Genomic DNA, 21,167 nt, shown 5'->3' on the forward strand with positions numbered 1-21,167 from the left:
TAAATGGTTGACAATGGTGGACAGTAATGCTGAAAGCAATATCACTAAAACAAATGGTACACAGTCCCTTAATGACTCTTAGTGAAACTCTAATAAAGTTTTTTATACAGAAATCTAAGTTCTGTACATTTTGAACTCAGACTTCCAATTTTACTGAGCACATCTGTAAATAGGCATATTTTCAATACTTAATATCAGGACTAACCGAGACCATTTCATTATCCCACTTTGGCTCAGAAATACTAATCCTAAACAGCCATAACCTTACACTTTTAACACAGGAATAGGATTCATCCTGGATCACAGGATGACACAATAGCTACAGTTTGGACCCTGACTGACTGGGACAGTCTTAGCACCATAAACTGCAATTTCAGGGAAAAGTCCAAACAAGAAGATTAAAAATCATCCATATTTTGTATTATAAAATCATTTCCAATTCATACCCTTTCACTGGATTTAGATGTATTTGGAAAAAGAATTCATCTTCTTCCAAATCAGTTCCTCAGTGTGGATTAATAAATATTTCAACCTAACTAAAAATATTTATTGACATATGAGCATAGAAGTGGTTTTATTTTTAGCTTTGATCCTAGGAACTCACAATCGAAACCTGTTATTATGAAGTAAACATGAATTGCTACACGGTAGCAAATACCTCACACTGCAAAAATATATCTCCATGGCAGCCAATGAAACAGCTGTGAGCGTCAGCTGAAAGGAGAGGAATTTACCCTTAGTCCAGCTGCAGGGAGGAAATATAACACCGTAACTACAAGAATAGGCTCAGATAGTCAGATGGGATGGTTTTACTTCCATCTCCTCTGAAGGCACCAGGTGTCTCTCCAACCACAACATAGTACAATATTAGACCAGAAAGGCAGAACTTTTTCAGACAGTTTAATTTTAAGAAGGTAAAAACTATGAGCTATTGGAGGAAGCTAATTCAAAGATAACATAAAGCTCAGTGGTTTGGATGTGTAGGTGGTAGAGTGTTACAGTAAGACCATTCTCCAAACAATGCAAAATGGAGACAATCTTTCATAGCAAAACACTGTGTGTCTTAATATTAGGCTAGCATGGATTTTGCTTTCACTTTCCACAAAAAATAACTAAGTACATCCATACGAGCAATTACATTCTCAGAAATCTGTTTTCAGTGGAGAATGGGAAAACTTTGGACAATCTTAAAAGCTGTATCTTCCCCTACCCCTTAGCACTGACACTACTGACTGTCTGGGTGGAAGACCAAGCTCACAGGTGATTCTATTCAGCTTTCACCTTTACTACCATGATGCCATGGGAAACAGAAAACATCTGTAAGGCCACACATAAAACCTAACAGCCAGATGTCCTGTACAGTGAGGCACATTATGCTGGCAGCCACAGCCTTGTGGGATGAAGGTATGGGACATGAAGCATGCCAAGAACCATCAGGATAGCACTGAATAAACGAATACCTGGCCAAACATTTATATCCACAAGCTGCTACCACATCCACAGAACCTGAAAAAGGGTGGCTTAAGCAGCAGTCTTCCTCTAGCACTGAGTTCTCCATGGGAACATCCTGCAAGCAGGTTTGGTATGTTTTTAGGGTAGCAGATGCAACAAATATAGACTGCCCTCTCTCTTTTGGCCTCTTCCTTCTGTCATTTTAGGGCCACAAGGGAAGGCAATAATTTAGTCTCAGATCTATATGCAAAGAATGTCTGCTTCAATGTTAGTCTGATATATTAGAAATATATTTAGATAATACTAATTCATGTCCAGGCTGCCATTGGCACTCTGAATCATAAAGACCTATAGCAATCAAATAATACTGTAGGCTTTCTTCCTGAGCTCAGAGATGAAAATGGACTAATCTAAAATCAGACACAATTGCTGTGCAATCCCTTCTCTTTGTTGCAATAGAAAATACAGTAGAAATGGATATATTTAAGGAAAACACGTTCTTATACTGAGACGTTTGCAGTAATAGACATTCTAATATCTTGAAATATTTTTCAATATAGATACCCTTTCCCTGAACTTTGAAAAACAAAGCAAATTAAGTCCTAATTAAAAAAACAGTCACAATTAGTATCTTGTATTATGTAGATAGGGGATATTTTCATAAGCATGGAATTTATAAGGATAATGAAATGCTCACCCATTTAATCGTTCACTGAATTAGAACAATAAAGAGGTTTTATATAGAAAATATAACAAATCAGCGCTTTTAAAGCTAGAGCAGGTAGGGAATTGAGTGGGGGGGAAAGGAGGGAGTGTTGCTTGTGTCTTTTAGGAGGTTTGAGGTGTTTTTGTGAAAGCCAGTAGGCAAATCATCCAGACAGTCCACTGTTGAACTTCAAGGATTTGAACTCTGAGACATCCAATATTTGATTCTAGATGTCCTATCTCTCTGCAAGTTCTGTGAGCTAGATTTTAAGACTCCTTTCCCATTTCAGATGTGGCTAGTCAGGTTAAATAGAACAAATTTCAACAGCAGAAGGACAACTTGTATGATTCAGGTAAGCGTAGTTATGGTGTTATATTCAGTAGTGTATACACTTTGGATGCACCCTCAGCAGAGCAAACACTACAATCTGGGTTTCTACCTAACGACCTCTATGTTCAATCCAACTATTGACCTACATCTCTCTTCAGATGGCTCTCATTTTTCCCTTGCCAGTTTTTCACCAGGGTCTTGGTGGAGAATGATTTCTCTTATTTTTTAATTTTGCAAAATAGGAAGAACGCTTTCTTTTCAGTGTTACTGAGAAAATGGACAGAAATCCTTCAATACCATACTACTCAGTTTCCAGACTATTGCACTGTTTACCTAAAAACGGCATGCATCAAAGCATTAGTTGATCCTCTCAGCTGGCATTCACTAGGTTACTGTCGTGTTCATCCACATGCTTTCATGCTTCTTTTAGTCTAACTGCAACACCTCCTGTTTCAACTTCCCTGTCTCTTTTCCTGCACACAGACTTCCCATGCTATTCCTTCACAGAAGGGGAACCTCAAAACTAATCTCTTTGCTTTTGCCTACTGCTACACCTCTCAAACTTCTTCTAGCTTAAATGCACTTTCCCAGATGTCTAACCCGCAGGGTGTTTTGCCTCTACTATTCAGGCACTCCTTCAAGGACATGTACTGAAGAAATAAATGCACAAATATTATCAGAATTCCAAAACCACCTACTTACCATGTTATTCTCCATGACAAATATGCAGATCTGGCTAAAAGTACAATCATTCATATGCTTTCCTCCGCTTCAGTCTTTTAACATGTTTCCAAGTGCTATTTGAATCTACCTCTGAGGATGGCAGAGAGGTCATTCACACAGCAGTTCTGTTTGTATCTAGCCATGCTACTTGAAAACTCTACTGCCCTCAGCAGTGTCCTTGTCCTTTTCTATCCATGTCCACCTCACCCCAGCTGTGCTGGCAGAGGGGTTCACAAGGGGGAACCTTTTTGTCTGCTCAGATAAGATGCAGACAGCTGAGTTAAGGTCAGGGTACCTTCCACAGCTGCTTAAGCTAACCCAGCCAGCTCTGTTGGAAGCAAGTTATGGAAGCCATGTCCTATACATCTTCTATTGGCTCAGCTGTGTAGAGCCTGGAGGTCTCTCACCAATCTAGCCACAAGTCTTCATTTTCCATGACACAGCTGAAACATCATATTTCTGTTTTCTGTTTGGAAATTTGCCTTTTTCCAAACCTTAGAATCCCAGAACGGTTTGGGTTGGAAGGGACCTTAAAGACCATCTAGTTCCAACCCCCCTGCCATGGGCAAGGACACCTCCCCACTAGATCAGGTTGCTCAAAGTCCCATCCAACCTGGCCTTGAACACTTCCAGGGAGGGGGCATCCACAGCTCGTCTGGGCAACCTGTTCCAGTGAAGTTGCCAGGATAGAGTTGGGAAAAGGATGGTTTTACTTAGGTGTGATCATGTCTCAAAGTGCTGCTGTCTAAACGAAACCATTAAAATTTAATGAGCCTCTTCAATGGCCCCCGCCTTTGAAACTATATGAAATAACCTTCACAGCCTTTTCTCATTCTGATGTGCCAAGGTATTTGATGATACAGCAATTCCTTAACATTGACCAGAATTCATTAGCTGTACAAAGGCAGAACCCCCAATCTGTCACAGCATGATTTCTGGTCAGGAACCAAACAAGTACAAACATATTTAAGATTCTGATTTGCAGTTCTGCAAAGTATTAAATAGAGCTACAGACAAGGCAGAGCTTGTTCAAGGGGACAGGATGGCTGAAAGTCTTCACAGGAAAAACAATCAATGGGTATTTGTCAGCACAATTAAGAAATTATTGATTACACCGCAGATTCAATTGTGCTGCTGCAGCTTCAGAGAGAATATATCATACCTTCTACTGCCTGGGATAAGAAAGCACAAAATACATAGCAAACACCAGGTAGTACTAAGTTTTCTGCAGGTGATATTTTTTCCCATATCAACGAAGGATTTATCTGACCTATGTTATCATTCATGTAAAACATTAAAGAAAATTAGAAAGTAATGTAACTTATTCAAAAAGGTGGATTCAAAAAAACCACTGGCACAGTTGCAACTCCCTATGCCAACAAAATTTCTACACACCAGAAAGCGGGATATGCCCTGGCAGAGGGCATACAGTATTACTAACACCATCATACTCCAGAGATTTTTCTGTGTATAGATATACTGTGTACAGCTGTTTACCATATAGTCTTAAATCTTGAGAGAAAGTAAAAGGTGAATGAAGTGCCTTGTTTTAGCAATAGGGACGCACACATTTTAGGTTGGGCTGGCAATTTATGATGCCTATCAATAAAAGGAATGCTACAGCTAGTGTATACACTGCAGTAGTGTATACACTTCATTGAATTTCCTGCCATCAAAGATCAGAAGTGTCTGTACTTGCAGAAAGCAGCATGGATAGAAGTCCTCTAAACTATGCTCAAAGCACAATGTTAAATCTCAATAAATAAGAGACAAGAGCTAGACAATCTGGACTGGTCCTTTTTCAGTTTATTTTTAGGTGACTAAAGTGCTCGCTGACGTTTCAAAACATGAGGTGATGTACTTATACATACTCTAACCCCCACACAACATTCCTGAGATCTATCAGGGTCAAAGCAGCAAAAAAAGGAACAAAAATTTAAATATATTTTTATTTTACCTTCATAATGTGAATATGTTATCATCATTTACTGAGAAAATTTGGGATCAAGCATAATGTGTGTCCATGGTACCACGATATATGCACTAGTTAAGATTTAGACCTCATTTCTGCTATCTGCTATTCACATCAAGTCCTTGCTGCAAACAGGCTGCTTTATCTCAAGACAGAAAACATCCTATGGGAAGAGCACTGACAAAAAAGACTTTGTGACATTAGCACAACAGTGCCTTAACAGACATGACTTGTCACATCAAATTTAAACTAGAAAATTCCATTTAGTCTTTTTCCCCATTTGGGGTGGGGGTTAAGATGGGAAAGGAACTGGTCTTCTTACACTGCTGAATTCAAGACAGGGGCTTTCCCCCATTAAATTTTTGTACAGTATAATACATGTCCAGTGGTGGTTACTATCTGAAGACATAATGGTATTACAAATATATTACAATTGCACTAACATCCACAGATAGGCTTATATGAGGTTGGAGTATGCTATGAATACTTAAGCATGACCATTTTCTAACTCATATATTGATATTGTTTTCAAAACCCAATAATAATTGTAGATGAATGCTACAATTTTTGGTTTTTTTAACTGAGGAAGTCTAAGCCATTTTTGTTGTTATCACAGCAGTGTCTAAGAAGCTACACAAATAGTGGGCATATAAAATTACCTATCTAGATTAATTTGTATTTTCTGTGCAAACCTTCTCTCATTCATCTGTTTTCATTTGTTTTTCCCTGCCAACCTGCAGAGCCACCCACAGCCTCCCAGCACAGAGCATGTTTATTTTTCCTCCTGTCTCTGGCTCTTGCCCAGAGGAGGGCAAGAGCTTTCAAGTAACTTTGCTTTCATCCCCCTCAGTGGTAAATGCTCTTGCAGCTCCTCAGGATCTATTAGCACATCAAGAACATATATTCTTGGTGTCTACCAGGACCCTGACCTGAAAGAAACACAGAATAAAGTAATCCAATCAGGAGAAAACTATGTCAAATAGGGAGTGGGAGACCACTGACAAAACTGACTGAAATATCTGGTCACAAATGCTGGGTTTTCCTCTTTGGACTCTCCAGTACTGAGGTTAGTGCTAGGTTCTATATTTCAGTCTTTAGGCTGTAGTTGACTGCTTAATATTGGCCACTGCTTCTTGTAAAGAAATTTCCATTCTTTTTTTTTACTTGCATATTTTGTCTTAGGTGATACTTCCCATTGCTGCCTCTATCCTTATTTCTTTTGAGTCAGGCTAATATTTGAGAATAAGTTAAAACAAGATTCAGCTAGCAAGTTTTGAAAGTGTACACAAGAAGAACAGGTTTTGCTTTCACTGGGATGGCACGTTTCTCTCCCCAGACTGCTCTCACCAAGCCAAAATTTTTCCCACTTTTCTGCTAAAATTAATGCCCAGAAAGTAAAACTATATGCACTAGAACTGATACCAGGGAAGACCTACAATGACACTTTCTTTACCCCATGTTATTACTGTTTCACTTTAGATATATGTCATTCAACATACTAAGAGGTTCCTTAGGCAGAGCCCAGCTATCAGCCCCACACAGCTCAGTCAGCTTGCCCGAGCCTGTGCTGGAGGAAAGACCATTCAGGAGCCCGAACTACCTCTTCCACCTTTACACTGAACCACCAACTGAATTGAAAGCCAGTTTTGAAGGGATTTCATGATGCAAACAAGTAGCAGATTGGAATCATGCCTTCATTTCACATGGACAGCCACCAAATAGATGATGTGGTTCTAATGTCACAGACCAAAGCCAAGTCAATAGCACATAGTTCATGGTCCCATTTTTTATGGCATACCATTATTTTCAATTATTATACAACCATAAACTTGAATAGCTAAAGAAACACAACATTTTAGTTTGAAAATAGTATCTGTGTTTAGCTGACGAAATGTCAAATACCTTCTCCCCTGGGGTCACAGAGATTCTCCATATGCAGTGTGTGTAAGAAGGATAACCATTTGGAAATCCTGGAGAAGAAAAGTTGCCTGTAGATTCCTGCAGTGTTTCTCCACATGCTGAAAGAAACAAAAGACAGTAAAAATATAAAATTGAATGCGCCTAACAAAAAAAAAAATGCATCTTTCCAGTATCTACTCAGAATACATTTAACTCACGGCAGATGCAGAATGGAAAACAGACTAGTTATTTTATGATTTATTCAAAACCATGATTTTAAGCCAGTCTGACATTCATTCCATTTTACACAGGATGTTTTTATTCCATGAACTATTTCACTTGTGTGCTGTTTGCTGACATAACCAAAATTACAGCAGTCTTAAAAATGTCATTGCTGTCAATCAACTGCAAAATTATACATATAAATTTACTTCAGTGAAAAAAATGTTAGCCACACCCTTAGACATGTCCTTTAAGAACTAAAACAAAAGTAAAACAAAAGCTGGCATGGGATGATTGGCACCACACTGGAATTTCATCAGTGGTTTCATTTAATTTAGTATTTTGCCCGCATGAGAGACTGATCTGACCTAAACTCACTCAATTATATTGGTATAGAAAACAAAATCCTATATTCAACAAAATCTCTTGCAACAGTGATTCATAGAGAAGTGAGTAATAAAGCAAAGCAAATTTAAGTCCTAAAATACCAAAGGCTTTTATATTCTTTATTATTGAAGCTTTTAACACCCATATCTCACCTGTCAATCATGCTACTAGCTGCTGGTAGACTGGTTAATAATTCCTCTTCACACTGAAATATAGCTTTGGAAGCTCCTGCCATTCTCTGCCACTAAAACTGATTCTGGTAGGGTGTCACACCTCAGTCAGTCATCTTTTTTGACCTTAATCAAGTTGTTTCACCCACTGATTTTGCAGGTGTGATACGAGAGATGTGAATTTGAGAACATTATCCCATGACTGACAGTGTAATCAGATCTGCAGTGCTTTCAAATTACAGTGCTACCAGTGCCAGCAGGTGAACTACTGTATCATCAAAATCTCAATGAATTATAAATGATCTGGAAAATCTTTAAATAAAAGGGGACAAAGAAAGAGATTGTTTATGACAAAAACAGACAACACAGCTGTAAATGCTGTCTTGTTAAAATGCGTCTAAGATGTAATCTGACAACTACACTGTAATATCAGGCATAAGCTTTATTCAAGGCATTAAATATGCTCTCTGACACTGAAATGGTTATTGTGATGAGGAGAGAAAAGAAAGATCAGTGCAGACCCCCAAAAATTTAATGGCCAAAGTCACTGTCACCATGTCCTTCAGGAATGAAACAGAAAAAATTATTTTTCTCTCCTCATTTTAAAAAATGTGGTTTTATCTTCTAAAAAATTGCAGGTGGCCACAGAAAATGACACATAAAAAAAGGTATTCAGTGCTAAACAATTATTTCTGTACAAAGCCTTTTCAGTGAAAAGGCTATATTCATAATTGCTCACAATTTATTTTCAACACAGTAACAAATGAAAACCTAAATAAATTGCAGAGTACTGTACTGGGTTCCCCCAGCACCAGTGAACTGTATCATAGCTTACAAAGCATATATAAAGCACTTAAGAGAAGGCCAAGAGTAAAATCATAGTCTTGTACAGGAGTAGAGGAAAGCACGGCCCAAAGAGGAGATACCACCCTGCAAAGCAGATGCATGCACAACTCAGGAGACCCATGAGGATCCAAGTATTCTGGTCACTGTTTTTAGAGCCCCCCCACCCCCCATATGGCTTCATTGAGACTACACTGCATGAACATACTCTCACAAGGCATACAACCATATTTCAAAGCTTTAGTACATCTTCTGTTTGCTCTAGCTATAACTATTTCTCCAACACTACAGTTACTAAGCAAGTCTTCGGCAGATGACACAATGAGAGATGGGGATGCTGTTTGATCAATCTTTTCCACTCACATTGCATTTTTTTCAATTAACTCAATTAACACAAATATTGATTACAAAGTCATGCAATGCACACACCCACATAATGTGAAGTATATAAGCAAATAAAATGCTATCAAGTATGTGGGACATACAAGATATCAGTTCAAATGAAGCCCTGCAATTAATAAGGGGAGAGGAGGAAGACCCTGGCGTAACTACCTCTTACTCTGTTAAAGTCCCTAAACTACCCCTTTATAAAGGTAAACACATCAATGAATTAAGCATAGTAGCTTTGCATTTTTGAAAACATTTCAGAATTTTTCTCTCATAGAGAGTGGAGGATTATTTTCTCCAGAATGTTAATAACACTCCATGCTCCATATACAGAAGTTGCATATAGTCTTAAAACTATGGATTTTAAGCTGCAAAAGCTGCCATGGAACATTTTCTAGGAATTATAGAATAAAGCTAGTTATTACAGCAATTTAATTTATATCTATATTAAATGCCTGGGAGCTCTCTATCAAATAAAAGTTTTCATAAATATCTCTGTATTTAAGGGAAGCATAAGAAAAATTGTAATTGGATAACTTCTACTAAGAATTAACACAATTAGAATTTATAAAATATTTTTGACCTTTACATTTTTCACCATATTTACCATTTAATTTAAAATTCTTGGTTAGTCAAGGGAACTATAACAAGAACAGCTTATACCAATCAATATTTGAATTAATTATCTATGGGATCTGAGTTCCAGGCTGGCTTCCAGAGCTGCTGTAAACAGGGTGATATTTGGGCATTTCTTGTTTAAAAGCACATTCCTCTGCAATGGGTCAACAGTAATTGAAACTTAAAATTCTGTCACTGGAGAATGTAAAGGTTTTCTCTGTAACTGGACTGTGGAAACTACAGTATTCATGATTAGGCTTATAAAATGGTAGATTATAAACATTTTATCATGTGACGGTCCATTACTAATGGAGGCCACTTTGGGAAAGAAATGTAAAAGGAAAATGAGCGGTAAGGGCCACTTATTTAAACTTCCTAAGAACTAATCTTAGTATATTTATTGCCAGAAGAACTTAATTACAACTTCAGTCTTATACACCTCTGCTTTATAAAGCATTTGTACATTTTTATTCCATTGCTAATCATTAACATTGCCAGTGTTTTCTCTGATGCTTTTTTTGCCCCCCCCCTCAAATGTCATGTCTTATATCAATTTTACTGGGCTAGACCACTTGCAGAAATGCCACTTTAGCTCTCCACACACACACACACACACACACACACTCCAAGCAAAAAAAATCTGTCCACTTTACAGCTTGAGAAGGTTAGACTTCTGAAAAGCCTTTCTGTGGTAAGGAAAAGGAAACTATTTTTACCTCTCCTTGTAAAGATTAGCAATAGATGCAGACAGCAGGTAGATTATATGCTTATACTAAACAATTTCTACTAGTGAACTCTGAAGCAGTGTTTAATTACACAGCCTGTGTATAACACCTCTCTGGGCTGGCCTATGCACATGGTCAAGTTCCATTAAGGATTATAGTGAAATCTGCAAATGACGAAGCCCAGATCCTCCAGGACACTTAGGAAACCAACCCTCCTTCCCTTGTCCATAGCACTAGCAAATACATACCGTCATATGTGGCTAATTTAAGCATACCCTTTTCCAAAGAGAACTAAGATCTTTAATACTTTTTACTTAGTCTGTATAATTATACATATATAGCATATAAAGCTGTCACAGAGCCCTAAAAATATCTGGTGCTGATAATGTAGTTGTTAAACCAAAAAACTTAAATCAGTTTACTACAACTCAGTGTCTTACTGTTGACTTGATTCCCCTTTATAGTTATATGGAAACAGTCTTAATCTAAAAACCTTAATCCTCCTTATGTAGTGAATAAAGGCTGACTTTTCAAGGTGAACACTATTTTTTCTAATCTAATAGAGATGGGAGCAAGTTAAGTCTGAGAAACAGTGAGAACAGCACAAAAGAAGATCCAGGGTAGCTATCCTTCATCTGCTCTCTTCCACACGTATTGTTACAGACCCTGGCAATTTGTAAATTTGCTTAATTTCTTCCATCCACCTTCTCTTCCTCTGGATTGCCTTCTGCTGCCAGTCTGAGCCTCCTTTCCCATCCGTTATTCAGTCCCACTCTACCCACTTATTTCTTGTCCTCTCTTTCTGCCTAAGAGTACCCTTCTCCATCATTTCCCTTTCTTACTCTCTTGCTCCTATAAAACTACGTATGAATTTTAAATCAACTACAATTTCTATGTAAAAGTATAAAGGTAGACCTGTGTTGAAATTTTAGTAGCTACACCAGAAGGAAACATATTCTATTACTCTATTAGACAGTCTGAAAAGCACTGTAATACATCCAGCCTTCAAGTTCAAGATCTGTTCTCAAATGCCGAGAAACTCCAAGTTCAAAATAAGACTGGCAGAGGAAGGACCCTCAACTTATTTGCTTGCTTTCTCATTATTCTATTGTGTAACAATGTAACTCAGTATTAAAATGTAACAGATCTTTATCAGCAATTATGTTTTCATTTGACAAAAGTCCTAAGGAAAGTTAAAAACAAACCAAAATTGTTGTTGCTAGGTTGTTGAGTCCTGGCGCTTACTCAGCTGATGAAAGACAGGTTATCAAATCTCATGCCTTGGCTTCACCAAACTCAAAACTTTCTCTGTCACTAAGTCCTTTCCTGAATAATGACCTTGAATATCCTGACTAGCTAAAACAACCCGGAAGGCTCAGCTGCCTCACTGCTGTGAGGATCAGCTGTATTCTCCATCAGCCATGAGCTCAACTTCATGTTTACGGGTCCCAGAAAATGCAGCAGATTCTTAGACCAGAAACTGCTTGCAGGAATAACTAGGACTCCAGATGTAATATGCACAATACCACAAAATCCTTTATCAGAGAAGTGTGCGTCTCTTGAAAATACGAATTTGTTTAAGTTACTGTTTTCTGTATTTTCACCGTATTACATTTAAGGCAACACAAATGAACACATGAAACAATGCAGATGTTATTAGTGTTTGAAAACTGCTGTTTTATCGTAAGTAGACATCATGATTAACGTCTTTTGTCTGAAATAGGAAATATAACACACCTCCAAAACCAACAGTGTCAGGGATTTTATTCCTATATACTACAATGATCACATGATTCTTTTCATAAAACCAAAACCTTAATGTCTGAACTTTCAGTCTCACTATTTGCTGGAAAATTTATTAGATCACAAGTACTGTACAACTTTCAGAGAGTTTCATTCTTTATTGGATATTTATGTTCATGTTTTGTTATTCAGTTATACAGCTCCTATTAAAAATATCAACTGAAAAAAATAGTATGCTATTTAAAACTTGTAGCAAAACCTTTTGCCTTTTTCTCTTGCTTAAAACTCACTTTCTTTTATGGACTGGCTCATCTAAGTAAGGCTAGAAAACCAATGTCTTTCATCACAAAGTTTGCTGAAGTGAAGTGCCAGAAAAGGAGCATGATCCTGCAACCAACTGTTCATTTTTATTATCCCTCTGACCCATGTTCACCAGTGCTGCAAAAAATAGCTTACTTTTAAAGTGCACACTACTGCTGAACAACTGTGGTTTTAAAATACTCTGAAACTACCTTTCAACAAGACTTCCAAGACATTGAAAGAAATGATAACTCATCCTTATACTTTTTCATGAATTAAATGAAAAGGACATTTTCTCTGAACAACTATCTGAACATTAGCTCAAAAAGCACATTGCATCTGTTTAAGTTGACTGAAAGTACATGTTAGAGTATTATACACACACTAAACAGCCTTGGCCGTAATTTATATACTTTTTTCCCTCTTAAGCCAATGTGATCATAAGATACTTTCACAGTAGTTTTAATTCTATAGGCTATTTTTGTCTCCAAAATTTGTCTTTTATCAAAAATATATATGTATTATCTGTGTTTATGAAATTGTTGCTCTCTGTATACTCTTAGAAATACAGCTGCCAAGAAGAATGTCATTATTCAAGTACTTTCTCTACCAAAAGGAAAGAGGAAAAATTATTTCAAAGGGAACAGTTGTTAAAGAAAATATGTTAAAGTGGTTTCTCCTCTGGTAGGCCCAGAAGCGCTGTGCATGTTCTTGGTATATAAAAGATTATGATTCACTGTACTTACAGCACAAAGGAAAAGTATGTTTCAGCTGTACAGTGTACATCAAATGCACATCAGATGCCCCAGATCTTCAGTAGGTCCCACTGCTGCTGATACAAATTTGAAGCAGCTCCATCACTTCAGTCCTGATCCCTCATTTTAGTCCTGTATTGATCAGGTGGTAAAAAATAGCCCTTTATCTGACTTAAAACAGTTACAGATACTTAATTCCCATGAAGAGTAGGAGGGCTGTAAAACCTGTGTGGCACAGAGCTGGTATGTCTGGCCTTCCACAAGGACCTTGCTGGCAAATTCTGGCTGAGAGATGGTACTTTTGAACTGCTTTGGTTGACACCAAAGATTAAAACTGGTATCAGCCATACATAGAGTAAGGAAAGTAAAACCTTTTGCTTTGAGATTTCTATCACTCTGCCAGCACTTAGTGAAGAACTAGCACTAAAGAACAACAAGAACCACAGGGTTGACTCTGGACTACTCCAGACTTGCCACTGATGTCTCTGAGACAGACAGCAACTCTACCCCAACACTACTTTGAGATAAAACATTAATAATCATTGAAATTATAGGATGCTAGAATTAGGCAGAAGATATTCAAATACCAAATGTATCTGTTAAAACTGTAGAAATTTTGTAATAAGATCTAACCAGTTCACCCATAAAAGAGTTTATAACTTAGTTGTCCTGGCTTGTTATTTGTCAAAGTTTCAAAAATATGATGTGTTCAGAGCCGATTGCAATAATTTAATTTGCTCCTTCTGCATTGTACTTGAATGCAAATAAAAAAGGGCTCCCGTCAATATGCAAACCAGAAATTATATTAAACTTTTTTTTTTCTAGTCATTGAACAGCTAAGGAAAACAAAGACTGACATGTCACGGAACTAAGTGTTGCTTCATACAGTTTATCTGTCCTTAAGTGCTTTGCATTCCAGAGACCTTATCTATAAGATTTTTTTATGATTCAATTCTTGAACTGCCTACGTCAGTTGCCAACACGGAAACAGACTACTGAGCAGCTGACTCAAAGAATTTATCATTCTTCTTGAACAACAAGTCAAACAGTTGCTAGTATGTGGGTTTTGTTTGTTTGTGGTGCAATACCTGGACATCTATACAGCTTTCTTGCCTGTGCAATATCTCCTTTACTTAGACGAGTACGCTGGCCAATGGCAGGTCGTATACCATTATCATCACGGGAAGGGAGAATGGTATCCAGAAACATGCCCCTAAAAAAAATAAAAATAAAAATAGACCCCAAAAACCCCTATCAGGTTTCTGTGATAAAACTGTCTGAGTTTTATGATTGTATAAAGCTATTTTGTAAATCTAGAATTTACATTTGGCATAAATAAGAGTTTGGTAAAATGCAGAACTTTAAATACAGAAAACGTCATAAAAATTGTTCAGATTGGCAAACTTTATGCAGAGTTATTAAATCTTTCAGTACATCAATTAATGTATCAGCTTTTGTATTTCTGTTAAACAACAGGAGGGAAATCTCTTACTACTATTAAGACTACACAGAAAAAAGGCACTGCTGTTAAGCTCTTGCTATATTGAAAAAAAATATAAAATTATATAAAAATACATAAATTGGACCCTATCACAAAATTCTTAATAACAAAGTTCCTATTTCTAACTAAGTTTTTAAGGGAAGTCTTAAAGTCTGACTTGTATGTCTAAGAGCAGGTAAAGTCAGGCACACTTGTTAGTCATTCTTCTATCAGGTGTTATAACAGATCTAACTAGCTGCTGCTGCTTTTGAAACATAAATGCTTACTTGCCAGCCTCTGCTTGCTTTAGAATAAGATATATCAACTTACCATACCTGTTTTTAATAACATTTACCCTAAATGACTAAATATAATACAAAAGCACTTGTTCCAAACGTGCAGTTTTATTCAAAATTTCCCCAATTCTAAATATGATCCAAAATATTTTGGTAGTCTCAAATAAATTTTAAATGAGTAAGGTACAAAACTAAGTTCTATTATCATGTTACAGAATTTGAAAATATCTCAAACCCCATAAAATGGAAGTTAACAGATGAGTATGTTTCTGTATTTTCTTGTTCTTTAATTTTTTTATACTCTCTTGTATACTTATAAGACTTTTATTGAAAAGTACAACTGGTATCTTCAAGCATAATGTAGGTCCAAAAATGAATGGACATTAGGGATCTTTGTAGTTAGGAATACTGTTTACAAATACAGATTGGTTTTAAAATTATAGTAAATGAACCATTTTGAGTATTGCAGGTACATATTGCTCTCCTTATCCAGTCAGTTTTCTGGTGGCATCACTAGAAATTTTGCAAAAAAATACTAATTTCAGGATGTTACCCTAATGTAAATAGTGAAATAAACTACTTATGGCATTATTCAGTTTCTAGAAATAAGGCACATTATTATTTAAAAAAAGTCATTGCATCTATAAATTATATTTTCCACTCATTTTCAGTACAACCTGAAACTGACGCTATTCATATTTTGAAAAATGTGAAAACAATCCTCTCTTAAATGCCTTAGCACTTTCATAGGGGAACAACCTGTAACAGTTTTAATACAGCATGAACAACATCATTGTGTGTGACTAGAACTTTATGATGTTTTGTGATTTCTACTACTTATCCAGGTGAGTAAAGTCTAACAAGAAACAGCTGGCAATATGCCACACTGAGCTCAACTCATGCTTTCAAGATAAATCAGTGCAAATCAATACATGACCTCAAGCATTTGCTGGTTGTTTTAAAACAGTATGAAGTAACAACCTCTTTTACCTTGGGGCAAGACATGCCTACTCATGGCACTATCAGTTTCTACCAGCTTCAAAAGTGGTGAGGTCAGGGCCCACAAATCAAATTATCTTGATGTTGTCATTGCCCTAGGACTCAGGGGGGTTCCAGCTTGTTAAATTACTCTATTTTATATAGGTTCGTATAATCTCTTCCTTAAGGTAATGGTATCTGCAACTGGATTAAGCAATGTGACTAATATCTACCTCATGTGGCTCATTCCCATGCTCTACCAGGGGTGAATTATGTGTATGCTGAATACATTCTCTGGTAACATTTTTTTTTTTTTTTAATAATATAATTTACATTGAGGAGAACAAGCTTAAGAAATTTGCAAAGGCTGGTGAGATTTCTGGCAGTCTTCAGTTTATTTCAGTCTCAGATTGTCTAGTATTTTTGCCTTGAAATGCATGAATTGGACAAAAAAAAAAAAGCTAAGAACATAACTTTTCAAATTAGCATTTGATGTTGGGGTTTTTTTTAAGATTTCTTTTAATTTACATTACTTTGATATTTTTTGAGAGTAATTAGCTGAACTGTGACTTGGTATGAAATATAACAGAAGACCAGGTGAAAGGCTCCTTCTTCACTTATTCTCCAGAGTAGGACTAGCCTATGGGAACAGCCCACTGTACAGCTCCCCACAACCATGCAGAGTTTCAGACTGAGACCCAAGTGAACTACTATGGAGTTGGGAATGGATCAGCCTGCAACAGGCCAGAGCAAAACCAGCAGAACTCATTACTATATGGTTTTGATGACTGTAACAATCTGTATAAACAACAGAGAAGAGGCTGCAACCTCTGTTATAAATGGTTGACTGTAGTCCTTAGCAAAGGCTGTGGCTTGCGTGGTAGATGTACTAATACCATAACGTATTCTACCTGCATAATCCATAGTTACTCAGACATTATGCATCAAAGGAGATTTCTCTTTAAGAAAACAGGTCATGTTACACATAAAATTCCTAACCATTTCACTCATTTGGCTTTTCTAAGTTCAAATTTTTGTGGAGACAGAAAGAAAGTGAGTATTACATGAAATGATGCTTCCAGATTATCTTGTTTTAAAATCTAAAGAACTGAAGCAAGATCAAAAGGCTGCTTTGAAACTGAACAGAAACAAAACAGGTTTAAATATATAATTAAATTATTCTGACTTAAAATAAACAAGCTGTGCTTTGACTGCTGTAAGAATACTATTTCACAAGGGACATTTTAAGTGATTTTGGGATAGTTAAAAAAGAATAGTTCTTAGCGTTCACAGAGAGGAATAGAATTAAAAGTCAAAAGGTATAACCTGAGACTCCAACCTTGAGAAGGTGTTCCTAGCATAGTGCATAATGCTGTCAAAATCGTATGGTTCCCCAAGGGAGTTCACCTCTCCAGGCTCCATCTTCAAGAAGTTGTATTCCTGACCTATGAATGATTGATAATTAGATTTTCTTTAATATCTTTTTTGTGAAGATAAAAACCAAACAGGAAAAGAAAAACAACAAAGATCCTAACCTAATCACCCACTGACATTCATAAATCTTAGCCATTTGGAAGTAACTGTGTGATTTTATTAACCAAGAGAGCAGACATGTCTTCTGAAACACACATCGAATTCCTATATTTGGCATTTAGAAAGACTATTCTCATTCACTCAACCTACATAAAGGCCCCCCACACGTTGTGCTTCCTCTAGAACCCATAAGATTTGCTGGATTGGTTCTTAATTCCAGAAAGAAATCATTTTGACAGCAAAGACCCTATAAGAACCCTCCTCATTGTAGACTTATTAGACTGGATACTAGAGACTTCACTTCAGCAAAGGCTACTCATGTAATACAAATACTACAAAGTCACATTTTCAAGAGCCAGCTGTTGCAACTTAACAAAAGCAGAAGAGGAACAAAATAATTATACTTAGTTCATGATTCCAGACCAGAAATTCTTTGTCCTAATCACTGTATTAAGAGATGCAAAGCACCCCTTACTCCAATTCATATTCCCATTGGTGTCTCGCAAAAAAACCGCAGCGGCATTAACATCATTAACCAATATAATTTGCATAATATAACAAAACACAAATGTCTTGGTGGTCATGACTTCCTGATCCCATTTAGTGATCCTCAAGCTCATGCCACCCCACAAGAAGTGGTTTCAGCCAGAAACTAGAATGACAACTGAAAGGAGAGAGCAGGAAGCTGAGGAGGGCACTCCAGCTGATTTTTCCCATCACAGAAAAAGCATAGAGCACTTATGGCATCTACACAGGTCAATGACAGAGAGAACAGAAGGAAGGCTTGGATGCATGTGCCTTTTCAGGACTTCAGAGACCTGTGGGAGTGTATATCAGCCAGTCATCTTCCAAGTCCTAGTTGAAGTGTCAAAGTTTTATTGAATCTCAAATCTATTTTGTTTTAAAACATTTTCTATAGGAACAGACAAATGCTCTAAGCTATCTTGGGACAATTTCTGATTTCACCCCTTCCTGAGCAGAGAATTTCTGCAAGTCAAAATCAGTGTTGCACAAAGATCATGCACATTTATGAACGTTGCAAATGAAACATGCCTAGTTCCCTCCCATCTTGCCCACACAACACGAGTGTGGGCACAACAGCTAGACTGACAAAGAGATGACAGTCACAGTTCAAAGTTCTCAGCCTCCTCAGATGCTTTGTCTCAACAACACCAAGGCCACTGGCTAAAACTGCAAGCTCTGTAGGGAATGAGTAATGTGGAAACTGTGGGAACAGTGCCCATCTTTGTCAGATTCAAAGTCCTCAGCTTACCTTCCAGGTCTAAACCTCTTGGGCAGCTAAAAAACTATTGGCATGTTCCTACTTATCATTCAGTAAAGACTATGCAAGAAAAGCCATTTCTCAAGCACAGAAACATGACTTTTAAAGGGCTTTAAGAGCAATGGCTTCCTTCAAAGTTAATTTCTGCTATTCAGTGTTCAGTTTTAAGAGAGTTGAGCAGATGAAGGCAAAACCAAAAATAAACAGGTTTTCCTTTCCCCCCCCCCCATATTTCAGAATATCTCACCAGGCTGGATGTTTTCTCTAATGATGGTGACATGGTCATCACGGTCTGGTCGTGTATGTTCGTGCCAAAAACCTATCACATGACCCAACTCATGGACAACTATACCAAATTTATCACAGTTCTTGCCAATAGATATAGCTTGAGGACCATTTCCCCTTCGACCCACATAAGAACAGCACCTGTAAGTAAAACACAAACACAGATGAACATTTTCATGAATACCTCTACAACCAGAACAATGCACTATGCAATTTCTGCAGTCTCACAAACTCGATGTAGTGCAAGAACAACTTATTATTCAGAATACCTAATAAAAGACACATGAATTTTTTTTTTTTTTATTCAAGGTCTTAAAGGATGCTAGTTATGTTCAACAGAATTGTCACATATGGCCTTGTATCTCAAAATGACACAAGAATTTCTCTTTATCCAAAGAATCAATAAAAATAAAGTTGACTGGAAGCATCATCTCACCCATGAATATCCTCATTTTTTGTTTCTCTGGCTATGGGTGATATACAATATCATTTGCAACAACAGTATATTAGGAGGTTGAACACTCTGGATATGTGCAAACCATTTTTTTCTCACTCTCCTGTTTTCTTGTAATAGGAACCTTAGTCCCAGAAAGTCATATTTTCACAAGAAAAAACCCAACACAAACAACCCCAAAAAAAACCCACTTCGCAACTGCTCTCATGTTTCATTCCTGTTCCACTGCACTTCCATGATTCCAACGTAAACTTACAGAACAGAGATGCCCTTTTCAGCATTCATACTGTCAGCATTTATCTGAGATGTCTGCTTTTGCATTAGGAAAAAAAGTCTGCTGACTATGCTAGCAAAAATAGAGAAAAGAGAGTAAAGCAAATCCTACCAAAATGGAAGACAATTTCAGGTTTCATAAGCTGATTCTCTGTTACCTCTAAAGATCTTAAATATTTCAAGTCAGTCCCTAATAAAAGCCTGATTTCCTATCTCTGCTCTGTAAATTCTGCAGTCTGTCAGGTGGAATGGAATTGTACTGAGCAGATCACCTCTACCTCCACCCTCTCCCTCCTCTCCCTTTTTTTAAAAAAACATATTTTCTGATGCAACATTTACATAACAGAATATATTTGGTCCCTGAGGAGGTCAATACTAGTGTGGAGAATGATCCTCTCCTTCATATGCCTCTGTGGGCAATAAAGGAAGAGCAGCTATGGGAGCAATACTGATAGCAGATTAAATTCTACAGACAATATTTGTTTGTTTCTCCTTTTCAGGTTTCGTGGTGGTTAGTTGGCTGGTCAGTCAGTTGGTCTTCTTCATTGATTTTTGTTAGTGTCTAATACAACTAGAATTTAAAAATATGAATATTAAAGAAGTACAGCCATGGCATTTTAGCTCACAGTACCTGCTCTTAGTAAGCACATACTGGTTTTGCACTAATGATTAAAATCAAGGGTAAATATACCAAAAAATGATAGCAATATCTTAGAATTATAAAGGCCACACGAGTTACTTTACAGAGGAAAATATTACTACCACAGCCTAGGAAGGTTGAAACTATCTTGAAAATACTGTTGGGGAAAATTATTGTTCACATTACAATAATTCCTTGTTATTTCAACTGCTTCTCAAGTATTCCTACCTTCAAAATAAGTTAACTCTTTTCTTCCTGCTTTAGGTAGTTCCAAGGATAGGTATGAATCACCTTTTTAGGCCAAAGCACTGAAATAGGCTCAGTGCTTCAGCTGGAGTTGTGCAATACCATGTTTAATTAATTTCTTAAGGTGTCTTCCCTTGATAGCTCTCCAAGTCAGGTAAATAAAAACAATGGCAATTTTGTGCCACTGTCAATGTTGCAGGTTTATGTGCTACTGTTCCACACCACAGTAAAAGAAAATAAAGAACACTTGTGTATTGCTCTGTGTATTTCCCTCACTCTATATAAACTGTATTAACACAATATTGCTATTTACATTATTTATGATACAGAAATATTACTATAAAAACTGATATAAATAATAGTAATGGAAAAACTACCTTAAGATGTGCGCCTAAAAATACAGCATAGGTGATAAAAAGGAGCAATAGAAAGAAGAAATATGATTAAAATAAAAATTTAGAACAGTCA

The 21,167-nt window shown here is 36.9% G+C and overlaps 1 protein-coding gene across 3 annotated transcripts in view; it reads right to left on the reverse strand.

Moving 5' to 3' along the window:
* TLL1 (tolloid like 1) overlaps window positions 1-21,167 on the reverse strand; it is a 141,235-nt gene that overhangs the window by 39,637 nt on the left and 80,431 nt on the right. For 2 of the 3 annotated variants that reach the window (XM_074866524.1, XM_074866525.1), the window contains 4 exons: window positions 19,049-19,227; window positions 17,326-17,431; window positions 14,321-14,445; window positions 7,086-7,201 (listed from right to left, as the gene is read on the reverse strand). In XM_074866524.1, the coding sequence (XP_074722625.1) occupies window positions 7,086-7,201; window positions 14,321-14,445; window positions 17,326-17,431; window positions 19,049-19,227 (526 nt within the window). Of the gene's footprint in view, window positions 1-7,085; window positions 7,202-14,320; window positions 14,446-17,312; window positions 17,432-19,048; window positions 19,228-21,167 lie in introns of all 3 variants that reach the window. The other variant, XM_074866526.1, reaches the window with a different exon arrangement.

Source organism: Strix uralensis, chromosome 4 (assembly GCF_047716275.1).
Source record: "Strix uralensis isolate ZFMK-TIS-50842 chromosome 4, bStrUra1, whole genome shotgun sequence".
NCBI lineage: Eukaryota > Metazoa > Chordata > Aves > Strigiformes > Strigidae > Strix > Strix uralensis.